The 27,784-nt window shown below is 42.6% G+C and overlaps 1 protein-coding gene across 3 annotated transcripts; it reads left to right on the top strand.

The window, feature by feature from the left end:
• The first annotated feature begins 2,670 nt into the window (after nt 1–2,670).
• Nucleotides 2,671–25,557, top strand: RAB36 (RAB36, member RAS oncogene family). Of its 3 annotated transcripts, XM_019539161.1 has the most exons (12): nt 2,671–2,920; nt 3,746–3,835; nt 5,369–5,460; nt 7,829–7,894; nt 8,236–8,337; nt 10,894–10,958; nt 11,111–11,162; nt 13,576–13,657; nt 15,528–15,618; nt 16,410–16,529; nt 16,925–17,029; nt 22,853–25,557. In XM_019539161.1, the coding sequence occupies exons 2-11, from the start codon at nt 3,767–3,769 to the stop codon at nt 16,987–16,989; spliced, it is 804 nt and encodes a 267-aa protein (XP_019394706.1). In that variant the 5' UTR covers nt 2,671–2,920; nt 3,746–3,766; the 3' UTR covers nt 16,990–17,029; nt 22,853–25,557. The 3 variants fall into 3 exon arrangements, with proteins under 3 accessions (XP_019394706.1, XP_019394705.1, XP_019394707.1); XM_019539160.1 differs by lacking the exon at nt 22,853–25,557 and having other exon boundaries at nt 2,672–2,920; nt 16,925–17,253; XM_019539162.1 differs by lacking the exons at nt 7,829–7,894; nt 22,853–25,557 and having other exon boundaries at nt 2,673–2,920; nt 16,925–17,253.
• The last annotated feature ends 2,227 nt before the right edge of the window (nt 25,558–27,784 follow it).

The raw sequence follows: 27,784 nt of genomic DNA, 5'->3' as shown, positions 1-27,784 counted from the left end.
CTCAGCCCTGTCTTCACTGCCTGATCTGCTGTTCTACCTTTTACTTCCATCCCCATGTTCCCTGCCTGATTTGCTGTTTTGCCTTCTGCCTATCTGCTGCTGCACTGCCCATCCCAGAGAGTGGTGGTAGATGGGTCTTATTCGACCTGGAGGGATGTGGGCAGTGGGGTTCTGCAGGGCTCGGTCCTCGGGCCCGCACTGTTCAACATCTTCATCAGTGACTTGGACAAGGGGGTAAAAAGCACCCTGTTCAAATTCACAGACAACACTAAGATGTGGGGAGAAGTGGGCACACTAGAAGGAAGCAACAGGCTGCAATTGGATCTAGACAGGTTACGGGGGTGGGCTGGTGGGAATAGGATGGGGTTCAACACTGACAAGTGCAGGGTAATGCACCTGGGGAGGAAGAACCAGCACCATACCTACAGGCTGGGGAACTCCCTTCTTGTCAGTGCCAAGGCAGAAAAGGACCTAGGAGTCACCAGTGATGCCACAATGAACATGGGCCAGCAACGTGGGGATGCAGGAACACCAACTGTAGCTTGTCGTAGATCCACAGATGCATCTCAAGCAGGTCTAAGGAGGTGATCCTCCCCCTCTATGCGACACTGCAGCTGGAGTACTGTGTCCAGTTCTGGGCGCTGCACTTCAGGAGGGATGTGGATAACATGAAGAGGGTCCAGAGGAGGGCCACTCGTATGATCAGGGGTCAGCAGGGCAGGCCCTACGAGGAGGGGCTACGGGACCTGAACCTGTTCAGCCTCCACAAGAGAAGGCTGAGGGGGGAATCTAATGGCAGTTTATAAGCTAGTCATGGGGGACCAGCAGGCATTGGGGGAGTCCCTGTTCCCCCGAGCACTCCCAGGAGTGACTAGAAACAACGGACACAAGCTAGTGGAGGGTAGATTCAGCCTAGACATCAGGAGGTGCTACTTCACTGTCAGGGCAGCTAGGATCTGGAACCAACTTCCAAGAGAAGTGGTGCTGGCTCCTACCCTGGGGGTTTTTAAAAGAAGGCTAGATGAACACCTGGCTGGGGTCATTTGACCCAGTACCCTTTCCTGCCACAGCAGGGGGTTGGACTTGATGATCTGCTCAGGTCCCTTCCAACCCTATCAACTATGAAACTATCCCCTTCCTGACTTGCTGTATGCCATACGGAGGCAGCCCATCTACTTGTGACACCCATGCCTCAGGTTGGCCACCCATGGGGTAATTGATTAAACTAGTCACAGAGCAGAACAAGCAGGATCTAACCTAAGGGCTGTAACATTGATAAAAATTGATTTTCTTTGCTGAATGACCTATCAACAACAAATCCTGCACTCATGTTTTTATTCAGTAGCTTTGCATACACAAGAAAGCCTACAATTGTTTTAAAGTACTTGGATATAGAAGAGAATGAAACAGTGATTTTAGATAGAAGATTAAGAAATTCAGCTGTGCAATATTCTCCATGCACAATATGGTTTTTTTAAATTTTCCTTGAATTCTCAATCTGTTATTGAATGTTATTGAGATCTCATCTACCAATGCATTTCAAGCAAAACCAGGGACATCATCCTCCCGCTTTACCCTCCCTTAGTGAGGCCGCAGCTGGAGTACTGCATCCAGTTTTGGGCCCCCCACTTCAGGAGGGTCGTGGATAAGCTTGAGAGAATCCAAAGGAAAGCCACTCATATGATCGAAGGCCAAGTTAGCAAGCCTTATGAGGGGAGACTGGGGGGCATGGGACTCTTCAGTCTGGAGAAGAGAAGGCTCAGGGGGTGACTTGGTGGCAGCCTATAAGTATATAAGAGGGGGTGCATCAGAATCTGGGAAAACAGTTGTTCACCAGGGCTCCCCAAGAGATAACAAAGTCAAACAGCTGCAAACTCCTGGAAGGCTGGTTTAGACTGGACATTAGGAAAAACTTCTTTACAGTCCGAGTGTCCAGGCTCTGGAACAGACTCCCCCCAGAGGTGGTGCAAGCACCTACTTTAGATTCATTCAAAAGGCATTTGGATGTTTATCTTGCTGGGATTATTTGAGCCCAGCAGACTTCCTGGGGCAGGGAGGCTGGACTTGAAGATCTCACGCGGTCCCTTCCATCCCCTAATGTCTATGAAGTCTACGGAGGTACGACAGCAAGTAGAGGGCAAGTCTTACATATATTCTGAGCCCTGTTCCTGCACCAGGATTGTCACATGGACAATTAGATGAGAGTGTTTTGTTTTTTGGGGGTTTTTTTATTCAGATGTTTAAGTCTCATTGAAACACATAACAAAGACCTTAGCTATATAGAATTAAAATAAATCCCAAAACCAGGAACAGGGGTAGGGAAAGTTTGCATTGTGCACTAACAGGCACAGCAATGCTCTTACTATGCAGGAGACCTGTGCTTGATTATTCAATCCCTTTTCTTGTTCCCAGGCTGCTAGGAAGCAAGAATGTTAATAGATAGAAACAATTTGTTATTAAAGGATTCTTTCCAACAGGCTGTAGATATACCAAGCTTCAGAAGTTGAACTCAGGTCAGCTGAAATTCTGAAAAATTCCCTGAAGAGTTTCATTATGGTTGCTAAATAGAAATGATATTACTATATTACCAGTTTCTGTATCCTTCAGCCTTTTTTAGGCACTAATCCTGCTCTCATTTGTGCACAGGTCTTTGACGTCAGTGGCACTATTTGCTTAATGTAGGATTTACTAACAAGCAGTGTCTGACCAGTCACATCAATAAGGAATGAAACAGAGGATCCTATAAAAGCAGTTCCCTCCTCTACAACCTGGATGCCTGATGGAGTTAGTTACTGTGTAGTCTGACTCCGCCTTTCCAATGTGGTTGGGGGAATGAGTGTTACCAGCTGGTTACTATGGTCACAGAGCAGCAGGCAGAGCTGCCTGTGTAGCTGGGAACCTGCCGCATCAGTGCTGCACGGTGAGTCCTTCCTTATGCTTTGCTACTTGATCAATGCTCTCATTAGAAATACTGTATTCTTAATTTAAATGCCAGTAGCAAATGGTTACAATACTAAAGGCCTTTCCTTACAACTCCCTAGGTTTCATTATGTCCCCAAAGGGTACATTAGAAGCCAGTCTCTAGGTAGCTAGGGAGTCTCCTTCAACTCACACCAAACAGGGGTTTCTTAACATATTTGTAATTCTTATGATCATCCCACTTCACAATCATGTAATCTGCTGACTTCACTTGGCCTGAGCTGCTTTTGGATAAGAGCTGTATTTAAAGTTGGGACATGTAGCACTTTCAGCCTTCCCCTTCCCTGCTCCAAACAACTGGATGAAATGCAACATCCTTGTAAGATTTATAATGCACCACGCTTTGCACATAGGGACATTTCAGTTGGTGATGAGCAGGATTTATAAATGTCTCCGTGAAAAGCAAGTTCCAAAAATCATTTACAAGAGGGAGAAGCTATAAATACTGTCCATAAAATGAATCCCTGGGTTAGGGGCTCCCCTCCCACCCCAAAGTGAGACTTGGCTGTATTATAGTCACAGAAAACTGTTCACTGCTGCTGCAGCAACATGTTGAATTGCTTCCTTTTAGACGTAGGACATTTATTATGAAGTGAAATAAGAGATCTGCCAGCAATCCACTGCCAACAGCTTGCTTAGTACCAGCCAAACAAAGGGGCCAGATCCATAAGGAGCGTCAGTTTCTTTTTTTCGTTCATATTTGGAGTCTGCTGCGATGCTTCCTAATCACTGTTTCTTCCTTCTTTACAAATTTCATGCCTGACAGAGACAGAATTGAATTTAGAGGATGAAGTCCAGCCTAATGCACTTGGTTCCCCCAGTAAGCAGGGACAGAGTAATTTCCCACTTCCCTAAGGTAAGCAGCTCCTCCTGCACATCTTGGTAACTGCATATTGTGGTTAATGCACATTCCCTATGCAGTAGTTTCCTTGCTTGCATACAGTTATTTTTACCATTAAAATATAAAACTCTTTAATAATTGTTCACATTTCAGAGGGGCAAACATCATTTCCTCTTTCCTTCTGAGGCAGGTTGAGATAATATAGTGGAGGATGGTCCTTTCCTGAGTAGGGGGTCCTGCCCTTCCAACCCTCATTTTCTATGATTCTATGACCTTAAGTCCCTAACCCTGATCCTTTTTAACCTGCACAGGAAGTGTCCCTTGACACAAAAGCCTTTTTCCAATCCCCACTTGATTATTTTAGCCAAACACAGGTGTAATTGCCACACTTAGAGAGTTATTACATTGTTTGAGGAAAAATTAAAAACATATCTAGGACTTAGTGGGCAAAAAGGGAAAATAGATCCATAGGCTTTTTGGACATCGTGTTTGATGCATTTTCCATTATTGTAATTCATTTGTTTGTATTATGATAGTGCTTTGGAGCCCTAGTCATGGACCAGGATTCCATGTGATAGGGACTATTTAGATTAAAAGGATAGTCTTACCCCAGAGTTTACAATCTCAGTATAAGGGAAGAGAGACTAGGCAGACATAGACAGATTCTGACAGGCAGGAATACAGTAGGACATGTAATATGACAATTATGTTTCATTTTTCTGTTGCTCAAAAGGTCCTTGAACGCGTACATTCCTTTTGGGGTAAAATTTTCTGTTTGATCTTTGCCTAAAGATCTTGTTTTAATCTGAGAAAATGTAAGTCTTTTTTTTTTAATTATGCATGTAGTGGGCATCACTTTTCAAAAGCCCATTTATTTAAATGTTTGCACTTGCATAACTCCTTCATATTAAGAGATGGTGTTAGTACCAGCCCAGAGACTAAAGTATTAAGGTGTAAAGATAACAATCGCCTAACTCACACAGTAGTCAAAGTATTGTGCAATAACTATGGCATTGTTGATTTCAAGAAATAAGAGGGAATGAGAGGGAGAACTGTGGAGGAAAAATCAAAGCTTGTTTTACTAGAAATCAAGAACATATGAGTTCTTTGCCCAAAATGAGATATAGAAGATAGTGTAGTAAATGTAGCCTGTTGGATAGCATGTCTGCAGCTGTGACTTTTTTAACATGATGGCTGGAATTAAATATCCTGATTCTTTGTTCTTGAGAGGAATGATTAATGCCAAACAAAACATGGATACAGTTAAGTCCTGTGGAGGTTGTCTGGGGTTTACATTATTAAGAAGACTAATACATGAAAAAGTGATCAAAGAAGGGTTGGAGAAAGAAATATATACTCTCTGAAGAGAAAGCTACTGGTCACACACATTGAACCGGCTCATTGCCTGTTAATCCAGAGTATCACTTTCTCTTCTGCCTGCGCCTGATGACAGCTTCAAATTCATCACCTTAGTATTTTTTGGCTGGGCTTCTTGCAAGGTAGCTATCCCCATACAGTATATTTAAACAACTTCTCTGCTGTCTGCAGTGGTACACACCTGAGGCCTGCCTCCAGTTCAAAGATCACTTTCAAGCACAGGTCAGAAGTGCTTGTCACCAGCGGAACACAGGGACAGTTGGGTGAGTCTGTGTAACAAACTGGACTACTTTTTGAAAAGTACTTTCCATTCTTAATTATACTTCACTTTTCTCACTGACTTATCTTTATTTCACATTCTCTGCACTCAAGCATGGTTTGAGCCAGTTATGTCTGCACTGGAATTCTCAGCCGTATTTGGCAGTCATCATGTATCCAAGTACCCTCTGGTTTCCACAAATGTCCTGGAGTCGTTTTTCCTGCTGAGGTAGATAGAGTCAGCCAAATCCAGTGATTGTTGAACAAACCATAGTTGTCCTTTGTTAATGCAAGTGGTTAATCATGTTTTAAAAGCAGGTATTGAATTCTGTTGATCATGTCCAGACCAGCAAGACAACTAAGCTTAATGCTCATTGCAGGAAACAATACGGAGGCTGCCTTGCTGTGCTCCTCCCAGTTGATGTCAGTACTTATTTGAATATAGGAGCCCATAAATTAATAGAAGCTTTTGGGCTAAATTTCAGTTTCCTTTAAGTAAATCTAGAGTAATCTTTTTAAATCAATTGAGTTAACTAAGAATCTGGCTCTAACTTTAAAAAAAGAGCATATATTAGCCAAAGAACAGATATTTTTATATCATCTCCCTAAAGCCGGAGCATAATTTTAGACTACAATAATACATTGTACTAAAAATGAAAATCTACTTTTTTGTGCTTTTCACGATATTCATTTAACTGTTATTTTGGGTTGGGGGGGTTAATGTCATCTCTCCTGGAGCTTTTACTTGTTCTGTTAGTGAAATTATAATGTTGTATTTCACAAATGCAGTCTTACAATTTCATTGCTGAGACTAGACCAAGGAGCTGAGCTGTTAATATTTCATCAATGTGTTAAATTTCTGCAGCCCAGAGTGTTTTGTTCTACTATGAGCTAATAAAATTTACAGCTAATAAAATTACAATAGTAATTTTCTTCTTTTGATTCAGGTTGGTTTTCATACATGTGATTTATTTATTATCATATTTATGGGAACTAATAATCTACAATCAGAATTCAGTGGAACCAAGATATAACCAATTGATTTGTTTAATGAAAGATTTTTTTTCTCATTTTAAAAATCATTCCTTACTATATATCTTAAATCTATTAAGGTATTTCTGGAACCTCTACAGGAAAGACATTAAACTATCATTCAGAGGTTAGTTCAGCTACACAGCTACATTCACGTTGCCACCTGCAACTCCTTAAATATATGCTAAATTGCAATTTTAAGAGTACAGATTGGGTTACCTAAAGCCCATCTGCTGTGTTCTGTAGGTGAATCTTGAGCAAAGAGGATTATTCACATGAAGCCATCCTCAGATTAATACTATTCCAGATAGTCAGGAAATGTACTGGCACCAAAAACTGTGCTTTTTCCAGAGATGAAATCTCACAGTAGATTAGTTCATTATCATCTGCTTGCCTGTTCGTGCACATTAGACCTGATTCTATGCTGTTAACATCAATTAGAGTCTTGCTGTTAATTTTAGTGGCAGCAGGATTAAGCCTGCTTGCATCCATGTGCTCATAAGTGTATGTCTTTTTCTATGTCCTGATGCAGGTTTCCCTCGCTTTATGTTGTACATGCGTTCCTGGAAAACGGTGCATAATTTGAATTGTCATAAAGGGAACCCACTTTACAATGTAACAAATAGGGGTATGTTCCAAGACCTCAACTGTACTGACTCCTAGACTCATTTCTACCACTTTTACAAGACAATTTTGGTATTCACCAACAGCAGACAGTACACACAAGCACAGGGTGGTGATGAATGTTACCATAATGGGGATGGCAACTACAGAGATGTGTTGCAGACAACAGGCAAGGAGCACAGGTCCACAGAAGACTGTATTTTGGTGCGTGTCACTGCCACAATGCGTTGCACAAAGCAGCTGACTGCAGACTTCCACCACACTGATTGCATTAGAGTGAATTTACCTCGGATATAACAAATCTTTGGTATAAAAAGGTCAGCACATAAGAGCAAATTTGCACATACAGAACCCACATAAAGTGAGGGAAACCTGTATTCAAATGCTTCTACCTGTTCTCTCAGTCAAATATACAGGAAAAGCATCCTTCATTGGAGAGTCCCCAAGAATTTTGTAGTTTACAGAACAAACTATTTATTTCTGTTCCCTATAACTAGACCTTTTATGTTCTCCTTTTTTCCTTTTGTACTATAATTCGAAGTTAAGACACTGATCTTGCAAAGTATATTTCTTGGGAAGGCTCTTGCAGTTGCTTATAAACTGCAAAAGCACAACACGCCTCATATGCACTATCACTTGCAGGCTAAAAGCCTAAATCTTCATTTACGTGGTCAGAGTGTTGAAACTGTATGAATAATAATGAAATATTTGTTACAGGCTGAAAATATCCAAAGTTGTTGTGGTCGGAGACCTATTTGTTGGGAAAACCAGCCTCATTAATAGGTACAGTGTATATTAGAAATTTAAGTTTACTGTTTAAATTGTTAGCTCTTTCTACATACATTTAATTCACTCAGTTCTTTTATTATCGTGGTTTGTAGGACTATAATTTCATTTATAGCAAAACAGCTTTCAAAGTGACTACTTTCTTCATTGCTATTGTCTGTCTTACTGTTTTACTGAATATTTCTGAAATATAATACTATTAAATAGTGCTTTTTTACTTCACCATTATTTAACTTCTTTGTTTATAACATGCCCTGTACAATATTAAAGCAGAATACTGAACTTAAAACAATCCCTCATATTGTTAGGTTTTTTTTCTATTGCTGTCTTTATTGCAGGTTTTGTAAGGATATTTTTGACCGAGACTACAAGGCAACAATTGGTGTAGATTTTGAAATCGAGAGGTTTGAAATAGCTGGTGTGCCGTATAATCTCCAGATGTAAGTTGGAACATGGTAGTATCAGCTGTTGTCTGTCTTATGAAAAGTAGAGCATGTGCCGAACTTGAATTGTTTCAGGTTTTGCAGAATCAAGATTTGAAGTTTCAATTCCTCACAACGTAGTACTGTTAAACTTTGTTGTGAAATGACTTCTAGTAAAAATATAAAACTCCTTTGCATTGGAGGCCAGTGTTTTTAAAGTTGTTGAGACAGTAATAGCACCCATGTGACTAACTCTCAGCAGTTTCAGCACTAAGTTCAAGGCCTCTGTATCTTTAGATGTTTAAATGTCTTAAAAAAAAAGATATCTTGTGCCTATACACTTCAGTAACTGGTACAGTATATGTCTGTAGATTGGCAGGTCTCCATTGACTACTGGATTTTGATATGGATTATTGGCAAAAATCCTCAATGGCTCCATAGGATACTGTTTTGAAGTGGCATGTGGTATTCCTGGGTGCTGGCAGGGTTCTGCAGCATCAGTGATTGGCAGGGTTATGCCATAAAATAGTCTAGCATTACTAATGGCTGCTGGGATTATTTTGGAGACTATAATTATTCATGACCTGAAAGACTATGGAAAAGTCTGTGGTGTTACAAGTAGCTGGCCAGACTGTGTTTTGAGACTGGAATCTACAATAGGTTGTTCTACAGATGTATGGATTTCTAGTTCCTGATGGTCTTCAAGGGGCACATCTACACATGTACGTTACTATGCATTAGACTAATATGCAGTAAAGCATTACCATCTGCATGTGCTCTGCAATTAGTGTACAGTAGATTAATTTACTCCAGTGTAGGTGAAGGAAGGGGTGGAAGGGGCTATTGGGGCTTAGCTCCCCTAAACATGGGGCAGCAGCAGGGCCACAAGCTGGCTGGCAGAGGGCTTACGGTGGCTGCAGCAGGAGTGGGGAGGGGGTGGGGCTGGGGCTAAGAGGGGCAGGTGCTGCACAACTGACGGGGTGTGGGACTGAGTAGTTTGTCCAGGGGTCATGGCTTCTGCTGCTAAATGTACCAGGGAGGCACCGAGCGGGGGAGGCATGTGCCCTCCAGATCTGTGCAGGGCAGGGCAAGCTGCCACTGTGAGCTGGGGCTGAGGCTGCACCAGGCTCTTTCAGCTTGGGGTGGGGCAGGCACTGGGATCCTGGGGGCTCTGTCCCCTCAAGCCTGGCAGCAAAGTAGAGGCTAGCCCAGCTCTGGGCCCTCCCAGGTAGTATGGGGCCAGGGCTTGTGCGAGGAGGCAGCTGGAGCTGGTGCAGGGCAGCAGATTCATTGGTACAGGGGGTGCTGGTGCCTGGCAACAACCCCAGGCATGGGAGAAGGATCCTGGCCCTGATCCCGATCCTGGCAGCGCTCTGCTCCCTCCCGATCACTGCCCAGCCCCAGTCCCACCCCCTCCCCCTGCATGGCCCTTTCCCCTCCTCTGCCCCTTCCCTCACAGACTTTCCTGTCAGGATGGGCATGTGCGCGCATGCATGCACACACTTGCCCCACCCTCCAAAAAAAAAATGTCTCTCTTCACCTACTACGGTTGTAGGATAGTCCTGTCAGACACAGCTACTATCCTATGCCACAGTACATTAGTGTGCTTAAAACCACATGGAGATGGTGATGTAGGCCGTGTCCACATGAGTGTGGACGTTTGGTTCCCCAGGGAAAACTAGTAGCAGGACATCTTGTGCTGCTGCTAGTTGTTCCTAGGGAATCCCTGTGCCATATGTCCTCTGGCATATGGCAGGTTACCCTGCATGAGGTAGGGAAGGCTGGGGACAGCACTGAGCTGGCCCCAGCAGCCTAATGTGGGATCCTGGGTGCCTCCTGGGGCTGCAGCAGTGGCTGCAGCTTAGAGGCTGGCAAACAGCCAGAATGTGGCTCCAGACAGCTTGGCTCCACTTTTGAATGGTGCGCACTGCCCACTCCACTCCACTTTTTTTTGTGCGGGTTTTTTGACCCCTGGATATCCAGGGGTAAAAAAAATACCCCACGCTGCTCCTTTGCAGTGTAGAGAACAACTGAATTTGTGGTATGTGGCACTGCAGACATGTCTGCAGTGCCACATACTACACAGCTGCACTCGTCTGGACATGGCCGTAGAGATTTGTTTACTCCACTTCAAATTGAGCTGAAGTATATTCAGTTACATTAATTGCATGTGTAGATGAGCCTGCTGTGGGCTGATCTTACGTGGGCAGCACTTGGAACATACATTTTAAAAATGAGAGTTCTAGGGATAAATAGAAATGTTACACAGAAAATTATTATGAAAAAGGCATTTCTGCTTTGAGCATGTATATTTAAGCTGACCTGTCCAGAAAAAGTTCCCCAATGAGTAAAGGTTACAAGACTAGCGAAAAACATGTTTAAAATGTCTTCATTAAAAGAATGGTTCTTTATAGGATCTCTGTCAGTAGTTAATGGATAACATATTCCAGATGGTAACACTTCTCTGGTATCACATTCTTCTCCAACTTGTACCAGTCTGTTGCTTCATTAGCGTGTTTGCTCAGGTTGCACTGGGCTTGACTGACCTGAAATTTCTCTCTTACTCCCGCACAGATGGGACACAGCAGGTCAGGAAAAGTTCAAGTGCATTGCATCTGCTTACTACCGAGGAGCAGAGGGTAAGTTCGAAAGCACTTTGCAGTCAGGATCAAATTATTGTTTTTCTTACTCACTCATTCTCTTTATGCTTCAGGAGCTCAATTGGACCAGCAAGATTTCTGATCCTATGTCTGTCTTGCTTAATTTTTTTTTTCTGCTGTTTTTGTTGCAGTTATTGTAACAGTGTTTGATCTGGCTGATATCCAGACCTTGGATCACACCAAGTAAGTCCCTGGGATTTTGGCAGTCTGAGGTTTTAGCAGAAGGCCTGGTTTAAAACTGAATTGGAAATTTGGATTGCCTGCACAAAATTGGGAAGACAGGGAACCAATATCTTAATGAGCCAGGAAAATTAGGAGTGGGTGTAGCCACTTGTTCAAACACTTTAGTGTCTCTCAAGTATTACTCGTTTCATAGGTTCTTTGCTAATCAAAATGCCATTTCGTGCTTCAGTGCTGCCTGTAGTGATATCTCTGTAAGAAGATTTTCTGAACATATTGAAGACAGAACATAGGCCCTAAAAAGGAAGGGCAGAAATGAGAGAACTGTATGTCAACAATGGCTCTAAGCTAGTTTCTGTACTGGTTAAAGTCTAGCCATGGCACAGAGTGTACCATGGGCTTATATATCCTCCTTCTGACACGGGTTTTCTGCTACCACGCAGACACTCTTCTCCCAGTGAGATAGTTTCAAGCTGCCTTGGGTATATTTATACTGTACTGCAGTCATACCTGTACTGACATATCCACATCTGCATAGATCAACATGACTGTGCAATTTGTATGGATAGAATATTATTAAATAGTGTCTGCTTGATTGGAAAAATGTTCTGTAGGGGCCTGATTTTCCTTATACTGGTGTAAATTTGAGTAAGTTCATAGAAGTCAAGGGAGTGACAAAGGTATAACACTGATATGAGTTAAGAAACAGGTCCAACCTTTACAGTAAGCTCTGTCTTTGTGTGGCTGAGTAGATACTTTCATGTGCTGGTATTTTTCCTTGCTTTCCTTTACTCCCCGTGACCGCCAGGCTTCGAATAGCTGCTCTCAGGTGGCTTTTGATCTATTGGCGGATGTCACTCACCTTCCAGGCTTGTTTTGCTGCCGGAGTAGTTCTCTCCTCCCCGCATTGCCAACCCCAATCTCGCCTGCCACAACTTGGTGTTCCTCAGTAGGTGGGGTCAGTTAACGGGACCCTCAGTGGCCTGGGTTTTGCCCGGTGGTCGCTCACAGGACTCCACCACCCCTACACCCCAGCCTCACACCACCTTCGGTGTGCCGCCCAGCCATTATCCGCGGCCTCTCCCGCGGGGTCACCCTTTCCATGTTGCATCTAGGAGTCAGTGGCTTAAGGCCCTGTTTGCCCAGGTGGGCCTGCCCCTACAGCCCTTCACACTCCAGTTCCTTCCTTCAAGTATATCTAGCCCCACGAGGAGGAACCCTGCCGAGGCTTTTCTGCAGCCCCGCCCCGGGACACTTATCCTTATCTCCTATGCCCCCTCGCCCTGGGTAACAAAATAAACATGTTAACAAAACTGACCAGTAACTATTCCTGCCCCCTTTTATCCCCTTCCCAGGAGCCTAATGGGGAGCGATCATTCTCCTCTTGGTTCGTCGCTTCCCGGACTAACTCCCATCCATTACTCAATACGATGGACCCCAGCAGCGATACCCGCCCTGATCACAAACCCCTTCAGGGCTGTCCCAGGGCCTTCGCCCCCTGTTGTGCCTTCCTCCACGCCCCATTGTGCTGGCACTGCCACCTGGGTTCCATCATGCTCCCAGGTGCCACTTCAGTTCTTCCTCTGATCAGCAAGCCTGTCGCTCCTTCATTGTCTGGTAGGGGCTTTTGTCGTGGCGCTCCATTCTCCCCAGCCTGTGTCTGCTCCTGCTTGTCAGGCTCCTCGGGTCCAGCGTGTCGAGTATTCCTAGATGCCGGCATCAGCCGCAGCTCTGTTCCCCGGCTATCCGCCCCCTCCGCCACAGTGGCTGCCATTTTTATTTCTGCCGGCTGGTGGCCGGCCGTAATTGCACAAAAAGGCAGCTAATGAGCCACGCAGGTTCCTCCTTCTGTCCCATATGCGTTTCGTCCCCAGCTGCCAGTAAGTGTCGCTCGTTACTTTGCCTCCCGAGACATCCCCTTTTTTTCTTTCTGCTTTGTTCTTCCTCCTCTGCTCCTCATTCTCTTTTCCTGACTTTGCATCTTACTCCTTACCTGTTCCTTATTACTACTGCTTTGGTCCTATCATTTGGTGCAAGTCGTGTGGCACAGGTGCATTCCATTTGCCATCCTTGCTGTAGTCCCTACTGAACTCTAATTCTAATGTGGGCAGATTTAACTTTCCCTGAATGGGAGGCATGTAACATCTAAAGGGATACTTCCAAACATTTTCCAAACAGTCCCTCCTTTAGCAGAAAAGACATATTTAGTTGATCTAATAAAATATACCACGTTTACCTGAAGAACCTTGTCTGCCTATGAGACGTTGCTTCTCTCATTCCACTGTGAGCTATTGTTGGTTTATTTTCATCTTTCCTTCTCCCCCACTGCCATTTATTTCTCTCCCTGTGACTCACTTCTATTTGCCCTCTTTTCACTGGCTCATCTCATCCCTTCCTCTTCTTTTTTGTGTTTCAGACAGTGGTTAGAGGATGCATTGAGGGAAAATGAGCCAGGGTCCAGCTTTATCTTTCTGGTTGGAACAAAGAAAGATTTAGTGGTAAGTAGAACAAAGGTGGTTCATAAATGTCCCCCTCTCAACTTCCCTACCCTCCAAGTTTGTTCCCTGAGAAGTTAAATCCAGATATTGTGTGGTAGCTGCTTGAAACCCCCTCAAAAGCAAATTGTACAACAACCAAAACAGAGGAGTAAACTGTATAGAATGTAAAGAAAACAGCACTTCCTAGAGATCACCAAAGCAGCCGTTTTCTTTTGTTGGAGCTTACCTTTACCAAATGCACCCAAGCACTACACAAGCAAAGAAAAATTTAGACATGAGGAGATGCAATGGCATGGTAGTGTCTCTGTAAGTTGCAATATAAACAACAGTTTACAGGACTCAAGTACTATCCCTGTCCCCTGTTTCTTGGAGGCTTATACAGAGAAGGGAGCAATAGCCTTCCACATCTAAGTTTATCTCCTTTATTAGCAACTAGCAGCCACAATAATCCTGAAGACACAAAAGCAAACACCTTTTCCCCACTCTTTAGTTGTATTTCCTTTTACTCACTGCCTGTAACAAGTCTTATCCCTTAAGTCCCTTCACTTATTTATTATCCATCAGTTCCTGTCTGCTTGGAGCAGGCATCCCAGAAGGCTTTGTGCCTGTCACTTTTATAACAGTGAGAAGCACTTAAGGCCTTCTGATGGTATAGCAGGGGTATCATAGAGTGAAGAAAAAATTAAGCAGATTTTAGAGGTCTGGGGATACAGATAAGAGACTTGGGCTCCAACAGTGCTTGAAAGAAGAAAAAATGAAGTATGGAATATAATGAGACTTTGATTAGGTAGATATCAAGATTACGGTAAGGATTGTCAAGGTTCAGCATTTTGCAGGAGACTCATTCTCCTCAGCCACTTATTTTCTCCCATAGCTTTTTGTGTATTACCTTTGTTCCCAGATATGAGTTTTGGGTATGGCTGGTGGTATGGCTTATCCTCAGAAGCTGTGTTCATCTCCCATTCCCAGTGTTGCCTTCCTGTTCCTCTACCTGCCTCTTCAGAATTTACTCCCAAATGTGCCATTTTTTTATAGTGGGAAATTCCCTCTCAAACTGCCTAGGATATGTGCATGCTAAGAGGAGATCATTCTAACATGGGCATGATCAGAAGACATGAACTAGAGAGGTATAAAATAGAAATGTTGCCACAATGATAAACCACTTCATGGGACATTTGGCCATCACACATTTTGTAAACAGTGCCTCTGCTTGAGCGACCTAAGATAAACTTTTATTAAAATTATAATGGGTGTCAGAGGATCTTTGTCTGGAGGGAGAATATTGGATTAAAATCAGAAAAGGGTCAGCAGTATCACAAACTGATGGTTGCATTCACCATATATAAATAGCCCTGCCATGCTAGCTGATCATTTTGTCCATCAACGGGGTGGCTGCAACCCCTCCCAGCGCAGCCCAGCCCCCTGCCAGGAAGAACCTGGCACAGCCCCAGCCCTGGTTGGCTGAAGCATCTTGCCTTGCCCCGCACACAAATCAGGACACATGCCCCCCATGCCCTCCTGGGGTGTAGAGGTGGGAGCCTCCCCCCATGCAGCTCAGTCCAGCATTCTGTCCTGGCTGGGCAGCCCCAGCCCCACTCCCTCTCCCACCGCTGGAGCCTCAATCTGCACCCCCAGCCCCTTCCCTCACAAACATACTTACCAGCCGGACTTGGCCACTCTCCTGGCTACCTGCATGCTGCGTTGCAGCTGCATGCATACATGCAGCATTTATTGGCCACATCAGGTCTGTATATCCCCTAGGATCTTTTTAAATACCCCTAGGGGTACGCAAACCCCCTAGTTGACAACCACTGCTCTAGAGGGATTCTGCTTGCTTTCTGTTACAGACTGTTATTCTTTGCTCTCTTAGTCAGGTGCTACATGTGAGCGGACAGAACGAGATGCCATCCGTTTTGCCAGTGAGATGCAGGCTGAATACTGGTCGGTGTCAGCAAAAACAGGTTAGTTGGTTTATGGAAGACTAGTACAGTGCAGCCACAGCTATGGGTTAAATAGAGAGGATGTCAAGTTCTTCTGCTTTCTGCTAAGTGCATTTGCAGCAATGCATTTGGTCAGGTGTTCACATAGCTATATAGTTGTTTGGGACTGCGCATTTGTTAATGGTGTGTAGAAATTGTACATAATTAACAACTGCTGGTGCAGCAATTGGGAAAATAAAAAGTTATGCCACACCTTAACTTCCTTCTGAATGGTTCATTGAAACCTGTGTGTTTGCGTGTGTGTGTGGGGGTATGCGCACACACAAAATGGGAATGAGAAAACCTAACTAGGATTATAGGGATGGGACCACCCAATTGCTTTGGGGGGGAAATATTTCTGGGGAGATATGCTGGTTGCTTGCAGATGTTAAAAAAAACACTCCAAAAACCTTCGCTTTACCAGAAGCAGCAGCATCTTACTTCGACCCAGCTCTGCAACTGCTGTATAGATTGGGTGTTTCATGGGGGATTTTTGGCACTGTTATCTAATCAGCTATTAGATAAAAATACCAAAAAAGAACCACTAAAGCACCCAATCGATAGAGATGTCAGGTGTGCCAGGTCCAACTAATGCAATGCCTCTTTTGGGCATGCACTGTGCTCAGTATGAGGGTGCGCAGTTTAAAGTAATTTTTTTTTTAATGTTTGCAAGTAGCAGCATATTACTTTTCTCTCTGGTTTTATACAGTAGTTTGTGAATTGGATCTGTATGACTGTGCTTGTAAATTAAGTGTTTCTCTCATGTTTCCCAGGAGAAAATGTAAAGGAGTTTTTTTCCCGGGTTGCTGCCTTGGCTTTTGAACGATCCATGCTGAAGGAGCTGGAGAAGAGTAATGGTCGCATGGCCCAGATTGGGGCTGGGAACCTGATCAGTATGTTTAGTTTTGCTCTCTCTATTTGCTTTTGTTGCTTATTCAGGGGAATAGGGAGGTTTCTGGTTAGCCAAATTCTATCTCACATATGCTAATCCAAACCTACTCACATCAGCATTTATCTACCTAAATTCTTATATGTGATTTCATATGTATTACTAAGGCCTGAATATGGCCTTTGTTATCTTTGTTACTGGAAGGTCCTTGTTATAAAGGTCCTTTAAAAATAAGCTAGATAAGAAGATCCCAAAAATGATTTAGAAGTAGCACACCCTGCCTTTGTTGGGGAGGTGGGGCAGGGGGATGTTGGACTAGATGACCCATGACATCCCTTCCTGCTCTATGATTCTGAGGTGACATGGAGCATGAATAATTCTTTGGTTTCCTCATTACAGAACTGGAAGGAAACTCATTGGATGCTCCAGAAAGCAACTCTCAAGCAAGCCTGAGCTGCTGCTAGCTGCCAAACATTTCTGCAAACATTATTCCTCCATCTGCATGTGCGTACACAAGTGGGGTGAAGCTGCAGCAGAAAAAGCTCTTGTGCAGTTTTCAGTTCAAGGATTGAAAGTCATTATGTGTTGGCAAAGCAATGAGGAGAAAATTATCCTAGCATTTCTCTTCAGAGATGGCTCTTCTTTGCTTTGTGCTTACCTGTCCTGACTGGTGAGCTCTTTTTACTTGAGATGTTGCCAGTCCAAAATGCCCTCCTGCTTCCAGGAAACCCTGTGGTAAAGATTTTGTATGTGCATTTCTTTGCTTTCTTGGTTGTCACTAGAACTTTGAAATTCTGGACCCATACTTTTGGGAGCAGAAAACATGTGGCAGTGCTAAATGAATCCATATGTTTTCTATCTTTTAAACATAAACTCCTTGCACAATATTACTCTGACTTGCACTCAGGCAACTCCACTGGGCCATGAATGTGCTCATAAACATTTTTTCAGTTGCATTTAAGATCTCTTTGGATGTACCTACACGCACACTTTATTGCAGAGTAGACTAATATGATCTGCAGTAAATGTCACTGTCTACACATGCACTGCAGTTAGGGTGCAATAGATCAATTTAACTGATGTAGGATAGTCCCATCAGACACAAGTACTATCCTGTGCCAGAGTAAATAATTACTATTAAACGAACATGTAGACGGTAATGCAGGTGCAAATTGTACCTGGTCAGCTGAGCCAGCATAGGGCCAGGGCAGGCCAGGAACGTCCCTGGCCTACACTGCTCCCCCCCACCGAGCTCAATTTTCTCTTGTCACCAGGCATATATTCAGATGCTGCACCTGGATTAGTTTACCCTGGTGCACACTGCACCAGAGTAAATTCAGTCGTGTTAACTGCATGTGTAGACGTACCCTTTAAACTTCTTTAGTCTACATGTGTACTGTTAATGAAGTAAGGTGGGAGAGAGTTTTTGTTTGCTTCCCCTGGCTTTCTTTATTGCTCTGATAAATCTGGCCCTTTGGATACAACTGCAGGGTGATTGGAGAGAGCTGGGAAAGTGGGGGATATATTCTGTAATGAAGAAACATAGATCTGAAGTATATGAAGCTCTAAAAACAACTGGCAATGATTCCTCTTTTTTGACATCACGGTTTTTTTGCCTTTCACAGTTGAGGTGGGCCAAAATTAGAATCCAAGATCCATGTGTTCTCAAATATTGTGACAGTCCTGAACCTGGCAGTCTTATTCCATCTCTGTTTAACATTTAGAGGGGTTAATTTTTCTCTGCCTTGAACCTTAAAGAGATGTGTCCACCTGTGGAAAATGCCAGATGAGAATGGTATAATTGTATGCTGTCTGGAACATGGCTAGACAAGGTACAAAGCAGAAGAGAATCAAGCTCTATATAGTCCCTCTGTCAAAGAGAAAGTAGATGCATCTTTCCCCTTATATATCCTGTGTACACTACAAGATCCTTACTAAGTAGAATTAATGGCATTTATGTTATAACCACTTTTTTGTTGTATAGAAGGGACAACATATTTTCACATGTTACAGCCCACATAATGAACCTGGTCTCTCCTATCCATGCCAGATAATAGTGAATTGGTAAGATAAGACTAAGCATAACTAGGCCTATAAGTGTTCTGACTGACCTTGCTGGAGAAGGTGTTTCAGGTCACTTTGCTAAGAACACGCTGCGCTGCTACTGAGCAGAACCAACAGTGGTAGAGAAGCAATTGTGTCATTGATGTATCTTTGTGTTCCTTTTTTAAAAATGGTGTCTGTGAGTAAAGACAGCCCTTGCAGCCTGTCTTGGAGAAAGGAGGCAGCAAAATTAGGGGCATACACTGCCTAAGCCCCAATCTACTTGCCATATGGGGACTTCCCTATTGAGAGGCTACTAAAGAACAGACCCTCTCTGCGCACACTGCCACAGCTCAGTGAGTATGTCAGGTTTACAAACTTTGTTCTGGTCTCCTCTGTTGTTCCAAGAGTAAATGCCCTCCTGCCATTACTAGTTAAGGCTGATTCTTTAGGAACCAGCATAATTATATAGGGTATGGAGTTGTATGAATTTCAGTGGTATTGGAAACTAGGGTGAAGCAGCTTTATATCAGATTCTTCTGCTGTGTCGGTAGCACTGATTGGTGCTATAGGGACTCCTTGTTAGTTGTCCCTGATAATTGAATGGCAAGGTGTTATTGTCCAAAACAACTGTTATAAAGACATGCTGGGTCAGTATTTGTGAGACCATTTTTACTGATCGTAATCTTAGTTTCTAAATTTCTTATCAGATTGTTTTGTTGTTGAACTGCAGTGTATGTAGCATAGTACAAGGTTAAGTGCAAGATACTACCGGACTGCAATTTACACTGGGAGAAGGTATTAATGGAATCTCTTACTCATTTGTAACACTCAGTACCATGTGTCTAATTGGCAGTATTACACTAAACTAAACATTTCTGTAAATATTTTGATTAAATGAAAGAACCACCCAAAAGAATGAAACCAAGACCATCACTACTAAAAGCTTATATGCCAGTAACAAAATGTCCATTGTCCTAGGAACACTCTGGAATGACTCTGGATTTTCATCAGTGGAAGAGCAGTGTTTTCCAGAAGGTCCAATGTATTCTTAGTACAACTCTTTCAGGGGGAAAGAAGACAGAAAATTGTAGGGCACTCATTAATTATTAACCCCATCAGACTATCACACAGTTAGTTCACATGCATCAGTAACCAGAGTACCAAATGTAACAAAATCTAATTGGAGCTGAAGTCCTCCAAAGATAATGAGGAAGATAATAGAAAGAAAGATCTTTGATCATAAAAAACCTTTTTTAAAAAAACAGCCTAATTCTCAATTATCCCTGCCCCTGTAGTTGATCAGCATGAGGGAAAAGTGGGGAGAAAGGTAGCTTAAAGTAACTTTTGCATTGCCTATATTCTGCTTTTCTTGCAGACTCCTGTTATTTTACATATACATCTCCTGGGAACTGTACATGTTCCTCTTCTGACAATGTCATTGGCAACTATGCCAACTGGACTGGCAAACACAAGTGCACCATTTGGTGGAGGAGATGAATATGTGTGTATGTGGGGAGAGTTATCTATCTGAAGATGTAACGTTTTGACCTTATGATGTTCTGCGTAGCTGTTCATCTCTCAAAAAATCTGTTTCATGAGGATGACGAATAGATGCTCCCTTCTGCCATGCTTTCTTATAAGTGGGCAGGAAACTAGCTTCTTTGTGGTTATTAAATTTGATGCATCATTGGATGGGTGAGTGACAGATGGGTCACAGCATTGGGGCATATCATATATACACACACTAAATATGTTTTGCGTTTGTATAGTGCCTTTCATCATACACAAAACACTTTACAAATATAAACTAATTGGTCCATATAAGCATCCTTCTGAGATACTGTAGCCTCATTTTATGAATGGATAAACTAAAGGTCACAGAGGCAATAGCCTAATTTCCAAACTAGGCCTCTTTTGTAAGCACAGTTTTGTACCTGAAGTGATTTTTGGTCCCAGAATTTGGTTCCTTCAGTTCATTCATGCTTTTTCCTGATAATTTACTATTGACACTAAATTAGGACCCATTTTGTTACAGGAACAAATGTGATTCTACAAATGGAGTCATGGTTTTAAACTCATGGTGTTAAGGGAATGTCTACATTGCTTTCTGTGTGAGATCAGTACATTGCAGAAAAATAAGTTCACCCACTCACACCTGCTCTGTGCACAACTGGGCCAGCAAATTTATGGATCAGACAGCTTGATGAAGCCTCAAAGAGCCTGAGCATTGTGCCAAAGTATGCACCAAGGCTGTGCCAAGCTGTCTGCTTTGCAAATTTGTAGGCTTGGGTGTTCATGGAATGAGCATGAGTGGGCAGGCCTTGTTTCTTTGTGGTGTGCCCAGTCTCAGTTGGGAGGCAGTGTGGGCATATTGTATGTGACCTAACCACAGTCACTTTGTGAATGAAGGTTGAAGTTTGGGAGAGGATTCAGCAGCCCTGGGTGTATATTTTAAAATGCCCTGAGAGTACAGCTTTCATCCATGCGATAAGGTAGCTGTGAGAAATAAAATGAGGCAGCTTTTTTGGTTCTTGGATGTGAAGTACATAGGTCCTTTAAAACTTCAGTGTCTGAAAGAGAAAGATTCTGTTCCTATGGGCTCCTCCCTTTACCCTGCCTGTGTATTCGGAGTCCTGAACCTGGAAAAAATTGTATTTTGTTTTCTAGTAGCAGAAATGACACAGTAAGTTACTTAATGTGGCTCCAAATATTGCATGCATAAGAGCAATAGCCTGTTAGGCAATAAATAGCCTTCAGAAAGGGCCTAATTCGTGCCATTCAGTGATGGATGCTGCAAGGCCTGTTTTTAAAACCCCATTGAGATTTCCTCAGTACAGAGCCTGCTATTAATAATTGATTCTGTAAAAATGAAACTCAGATCATGTTACTATTGATTAATTGGTTAGACAGGGAAGCACAAGGAAAGGCTTCCAAGTTTGGCTGAAAGGTAAACACTGCTGTTCGTTTGTAATTTCTTAGACAGATGTTCCTGTCTGTGGCCTAGATTTTACTTGTGCATGTTTAATTCTAACAGAAAGGCATTGTAGTTACTTTGAAAAAGCCTTTTAAATAGTGAAAGAAATGACAGGAAGGGGAGACAAGTATATCACCACTGAGTGCAGGCTGATTGTCACAGCAAGCCTATATACAACTCTGAAACCAGCTGGTGGATCCCTCACTGTATTCATGGCAACAGTTTCAATGTTACCTTCTCTGGGGAACTGTGGTGTTTGGGAGCAATTCAAGGACACAACTAAGAAAAAAATGTAGTAATGTTTCCCAAAACAAAATACTAGTGCCATGCTTCATTTTGCCTTAATAAATTGAAGCTAATAGTTGGTTGGTTCTTATTCAAACAATGAGCATGGGTGTCTTTGGTCAAAGCAGCTGGCAATAGTCCAAGACTATTAAAAAAACCCAAAAACCTCACACCAAGTGAAATCTTTTTGACTCCTTGTTTTAGGCCATGTGATATTAGAAAAGGCAAATTTTAATTTTTAGCAATAATCCTGCCATTTGAGTGAATATTTGAATATTAGCCAAGTGCTCATCAAGAATGACTGGGGGGGCGGGGATAGAGACCTGTGTCCCTTCCCCTGTCTCGGGCTGCGGCTGGGGCCTGGGCTGCTCCCTGTCTCGGGTGAAGGCTGGGGCCTAGACTGATCTCTGCCTCCCCCCGCCATGGTCAAGGCAGGAGCCAGAGCCCACGCCGCAGCCGCAGCAGGGCGCAGCCACCAGTAATCCCCCCTCCCCTTCCTGCTTCCCTCCCTCCTCTATTCCCCACCATCTCCCCTCCCTGCCAGCTGTTGTTGAGGGGGAAGGGAGTGCTGGCCCCTGACTCCAAGGGCCAGACCCCGGTGCTCTGGTCCCTGCCACCCCCCTCCCCTCCAACCCTTCAGTCCCCACTGTCATGGCAGTGCTCTGCTGTCTGTCCCTGTCTGTGTAGGGCACTCTGACTGGCTGCCAAAACAGCCAGTCAGAGTGTGAATAAAGCACTACAGACAGACAAACTTAGGCTTTTATAATATTAGCATTGGTTTTGGTTTGCTTCTGTAGGTCATGTGATTCTGCTCTCTCTCTATCTCTTAATTGGTTCCCATAACTTGATAATTAAATCCAGCTTTTCCTCAAGGTGCATAGCTCCCAATATAATCACATTTTTAGTAGTTGTGGAGTTAGGACTTTATTGGCTTTTCTGCATACAGATGTTCGTGCTGTCTCTGGATCTTTTTAATCATCTTCATTTCCCTTTTTCCTTTTCTTTGCTTCATGTCTTCTCAGATTTCACCTTTATTCCTCTTTATCTGTACACAGAGAAGCGAGTTCTTTATGCTTCTGCCAAAACCCTGGATTCCTTCAGTTCCTTGCCACATGAAACTCCGAGGAGGAGAACTGTAAGGAGAGTGGATAGAAGCACTGCCTCACTCAGTCTGGCTGGGCTGCTTTTGTGACAGTTCCAGTTCATAGAAGTCTGTGAGTTAGAAAACAAATCGAGGTGGTGCAGCTTCATATCTCTGGAGTGATTACCACCAAAATGGCTTTTTCCTTTGTATTGTTTTATTTTCTATATTTTTCCTGTAGGCCAGGAGGTGAAGAAATTAATTAAAATTTTAGAGCAAGTGCTACATGGATTACTTCGTCATGCAGTGAAGATGCTAAGTAATATGTCTGTTCTATGCTGTAGTAGGTTGTGCCTTCACACCAAGTTATTTTCTTGAGAGAACTTACTGTGTATAGTTTTTCCATCGTAAGATCTGTATACCTCTTCCAACGTTCATTAGTAATAACTGATATGCATCTCCTGGAATATGTTGCTTTACTCATCATTCTGTCTGTCCAACTCCTCCCACAACAGACACAGGAAAGACAAGAAAGTTGAAAGCAGTAACATTCCTGAGCAGAAGAGAAATTACAATGAGTTAGATGAGTAAAGGGCGGAAACTAGTTTAGTTATTTTGCTCATTCCAAGACAGTAGTGGGCTGTAATTGGAATTCATTCTGGTGGTTCATCAAGCCTGGTTTAGGGTCTCTCTTCTTGATGAGCGACAAGCAGAGTGTATTCCAGCAGGGTGAATAAATCCATTTTTGTTCTGCTCTGTCTTAGGTTTTATTCCATAGTCAAAGCTTGTTCCAAGGATCATTATTATGCACCACTGGTAAGAGTACATAGCAGTTCTTCTGTGTCCTGATCTTCAGAGCAGGAGTTATTACAAGAGCACAGCAAAACAGCTTTGGTTTTATAGCTGAAATAGTAGCAATTCATGCATTTAGCTCTGAAGGATCTCAGATTAATTTCTTGTATGTTGGCCAAGAAGTGTTTGTTAAACAAGAAATCTTCAGTCTTTGACTACCAAGCCAAGATAGTCTCAATTTAAGGTGCTATGCTCTTAGAAAGCATTGAATCCATCTCAGAATGAAAACCTAAACTAGATCCTCCCCACCCCCAGTCTTTCTCCCTTGCCCCCGCTTTTAGGCTCCCAATTTTGCTACAGTGAAAAAAAAGTACTCCCAAACTCCTGCAGACGTCATGGTGTTAGGATCAAGCCTCTGTGTATAAAGAGTTTGGTGACTAGAAGATCTCCACAGCTTAAGGTTAAAGAAAAGTAATTTATTTTTGACCACAAGAGGGAGGCCCAGGGTCAGCTAAGTGTCTTGCTTTAAGGAAACAAACATTGGAGCTCTGTCTATGGGCCGCTAGGGGGGTGTAATGAATATACTGTACTTCTATTTTTTAGTCACTGGATCAAAAACTGTTCTTGAGAGGTTACTACAATGTGCACTCAAATCACGAATATACCTGCCTTGCAAAGTTCAGTGTGTCTTTTAGAGTGATAGTGTGCTGGTGAAATAAAATACTTATGTTGGCTGGACAGGTACAACAGCCACTTCTGTGCCCATGAGAATTCCTGCTGCTGTTGTACCACAATCAGCACACCGTTTTTCAATCAAAGTACACATCAAAATAGCATGTACATACAGAAATCCAGCCTCTCACTTCAATACTCATCAGCATTTCCTGTGTTGTCTCACTCCAAGGGATACACAAACATGGGGAAGGAGGACAGGGAAACCCACTGCTTTGTCCTCTGCTTTGTTACAGGTCATCTGTGTTAGACATAAAGAGAAAGTAAAACGGTGAGTCCTGTGTAACTTTTAAAAAGTGTATGAATTCAAGAGGTGAGTTGTGCTGAACATGTAGGTTTTTTTAAGGTAATTGTATACACATGTGGCCTTAAAACCTGCTGCTATATGTCTGTTCAATAGATTTAAAAAATAATGCCAATGAATACTTAACTCTTGTAGCACTGAAAACATTTGGTATCATGCTGTCATTGTCCAAAGTCAGTTTTATATTTTTTAAAAGTAAAAAAACCCCAGCATCTTTGATGAAAATCAGATGAATTGTTGATAATTTTTTAAATTCATTTTTATTCTATTTAACACTCTAACACAGCCAAGAGTTCTCTATTAAAAGAATGACTTTTATGTTGAAAAGTATCCTTTCATTCTTGTTTGGATTATAGTAGAGTTTCCACATACATCAATCAATGCCCCATGTATGTTAGAAGCCTGGTTCCCAGGTGTGCATTTTTCTGAAGGGAGGGGAAAGGTAAAAACTGTATTAACAAACAGTAAGGGGAGGACGGTGTAAGCCTGAATGTGAGATCAGCCATTTTTTGTGAAAACATTTTTTTTCAAGTCTCTTCTTCTTTGGCATTTTGAATACATAAAAAGTAAAAGGGTTTAATGATCTATTAACCATTAAATGTCAGGAAAACAAATCTAAGCTCACTTTGTGGACACCTGTGCATTTTCATCCTAAAATTTCAAAACACTTTTTTGTTTTATTGGACCTACAAACCTAAGGAACCATTTTAAATATTTTTGAAGCCACCTACTGGCATCTTGTCTGTTACAATTCCCCTGTAATATCCCTAACATCAAACTTGAATGAATTGTGTGCATCAGACACATCAGTTTATATTTTAAACACCCAGCCAAACCCAAAATGAAAACAATTTTCATATACAAGAGGAGACCTGTAAATTACCTAGCTAGATTTATGCACTTTTTGTATGATGCTCAGGTAATACTGAATCAAGTACTTAGATAAAAATAGATTTGTTGCAAGGTGAGTGAATATTGTTCTCATTTGATCAGTTGTTCAATTGAGAAAGAGAAGACAAGAGACTTGTCTGTAGCTATATGAATTAGAATCCATCTCTCAGACCCATGAATGACACGTGCCCCCTGCAGCAGTGGGAGGAGTGCAGCGGCAGTAAGCAGGGGAGCTCCTGCAGATGTTGGCGGCAAGGGGGAGGGTGGCAAGCGACAACCAAGGGTCAGCGACCACCTGCAGACACTGCTGGCAGTGTCGGCGCCAGCCAGTGGGGATCGCAGACTGCCCACAGATGCCGCCAGTGGCGGCAGGGTGGTGAGCGGTGACCCCCTTTTTGCGGGGGGTGCATTGCCACACTAAGAGGTTACACATGTACCTGCGTGCACCCCCTACATTTTGCCCCTGCTCAGACCCCTCCTCTAGTGACAGACCATCCTTGACCCAAAGTTGAGGACCTGGTATTCCAGTAAGTGTTTGTAATTGGCAGGATGTGAGTTTAGCAGTTTGACTCCACTTAGGCATTAAAATCATGCTCATCAACTGTCAGATCCATTGCAACTGTCCATTTTATTAATTAGCATTAACATCTTTATGATATTCATATGTATTTAAACTTTCAACAACTTAAACTAAACAAAATAACAAGACAATTTTTGCTATAATGGTAAAGTCATGGCTTAGGTGAGGAAGATGCTGTTGATGGTAATGAGGCCTTGTAGTCTATCCATCACCTTTGCTACTGAATTGATTACACTATTGTTTCTGCAAAAGAAAACAAACACACACCTGCCAATGTGAGATTGAGGGATGTCAATATCCTTGTTACACTTAAACCAAATTGCCATTTTAAGAATGAGTTTTTCCTTTAAAGGGACAATTTCTCCCTCAGAATTTTTACTTAGAAAGCTTTTTTCCATATTCTTATTGCTGGGCATTGTGAAATCTTTAGGGTACTTGGATAAAACAATACTGTTGTCTCCTGAATATACAAAATTATACCAAAACTTGTATACCAAGGGAATACAAACAAAACAAAAGAAATTAGCTAAATGTAATAATGAAAATAATTTTACCCCTCCTGTTTATAGCTGCTAGAATTTCAGGGTACTTTGCTACAACAGTTGTTACTATATTTAAAGCTCTGAAGTTTATTGTCAGTTTTCAGATTTTCCCCTTCCCCTTTAAAATGGATCAAATCAGGGAGTCACACACACTAAGCATCTGACTTTACAAACTATTGATTATGAGTTATAATCTTATTTCAGTTTCTAGTGAATATTTACACTGCCTTTATGGGGGAGGGTTTGGTCCCTCAGTCAAGACACAGGCCTGCATCTTGCCATATTTTAACTCTTTTTTTGCCCAAACTTTAGGAAATGCTTTCATGTAATTGTCTTGGTTAACCCTATCTATCACAGCGAGAACCTTTAGCCGCTACCACTTCTATTTCTAGGACATTTACACTATACCCACACTATTTCTGGACATACTTAACCCCCATTAGCAATGAGAAGGTCCACTTTTACACTTCTAACAGTCACTGTCTTGCAATACAGGCACACAGCAACCACACAACACTGCTTCATTCTCTGTTTTGCACAAGCACCTGAACAATCTCTGCAGTGCAGCCCACTTCTTAGGCTTTCCTGCTGTTACAAACATTTATGCAGTTTCTAGCACAGAGCTGAGTCTCCTCTGCCACTGACTTCTTATTGGACCTGCAATAGAAGTGTTTGTACTTAATCCAAACAGACCTCAAGCACTGAGATCAGGTTACAGCTTTTCCCCAGTCACAGCCGCTGTAGCTCTCCCCGCTCTAAAGCAGTCATTCCTAAAATGTTATTCTTACTCTCTCCTCCTGCCTGCTCTTGCATCCAAACGTTTCACTGCCCTTCTTTTTAAACACTTGCCCCATCTCTCTCTCTATAGCTGCCTTACAGCCTGTTTTTCCACATCCCTCTGTCTTTTCTTCCTTTGCCTCTATGTCACAGGTCCTTACTTTTTGAATCTCTTTATTTAAGGTTTGTTTCCTTACATGAGTGAACCATGCTGTAGCAATAGAGGCACCAGCTGTGTGTGTGTGGGGGGGGGGG

Source organism: Crocodylus porosus, unplaced genomic scaffold, assembly GCF_001723895.1.
Source record: "Crocodylus porosus isolate Cpor-Errol unplaced genomic scaffold, CroPor_comp1, whole genome shotgun sequence".
Classification (NCBI taxonomy): Eukaryota; Metazoa; Chordata; order Crocodylia; family Crocodylidae; genus Crocodylus; species Crocodylus porosus.
This window is presented reverse-complemented; position numbering and strand designations above follow the sequence as displayed.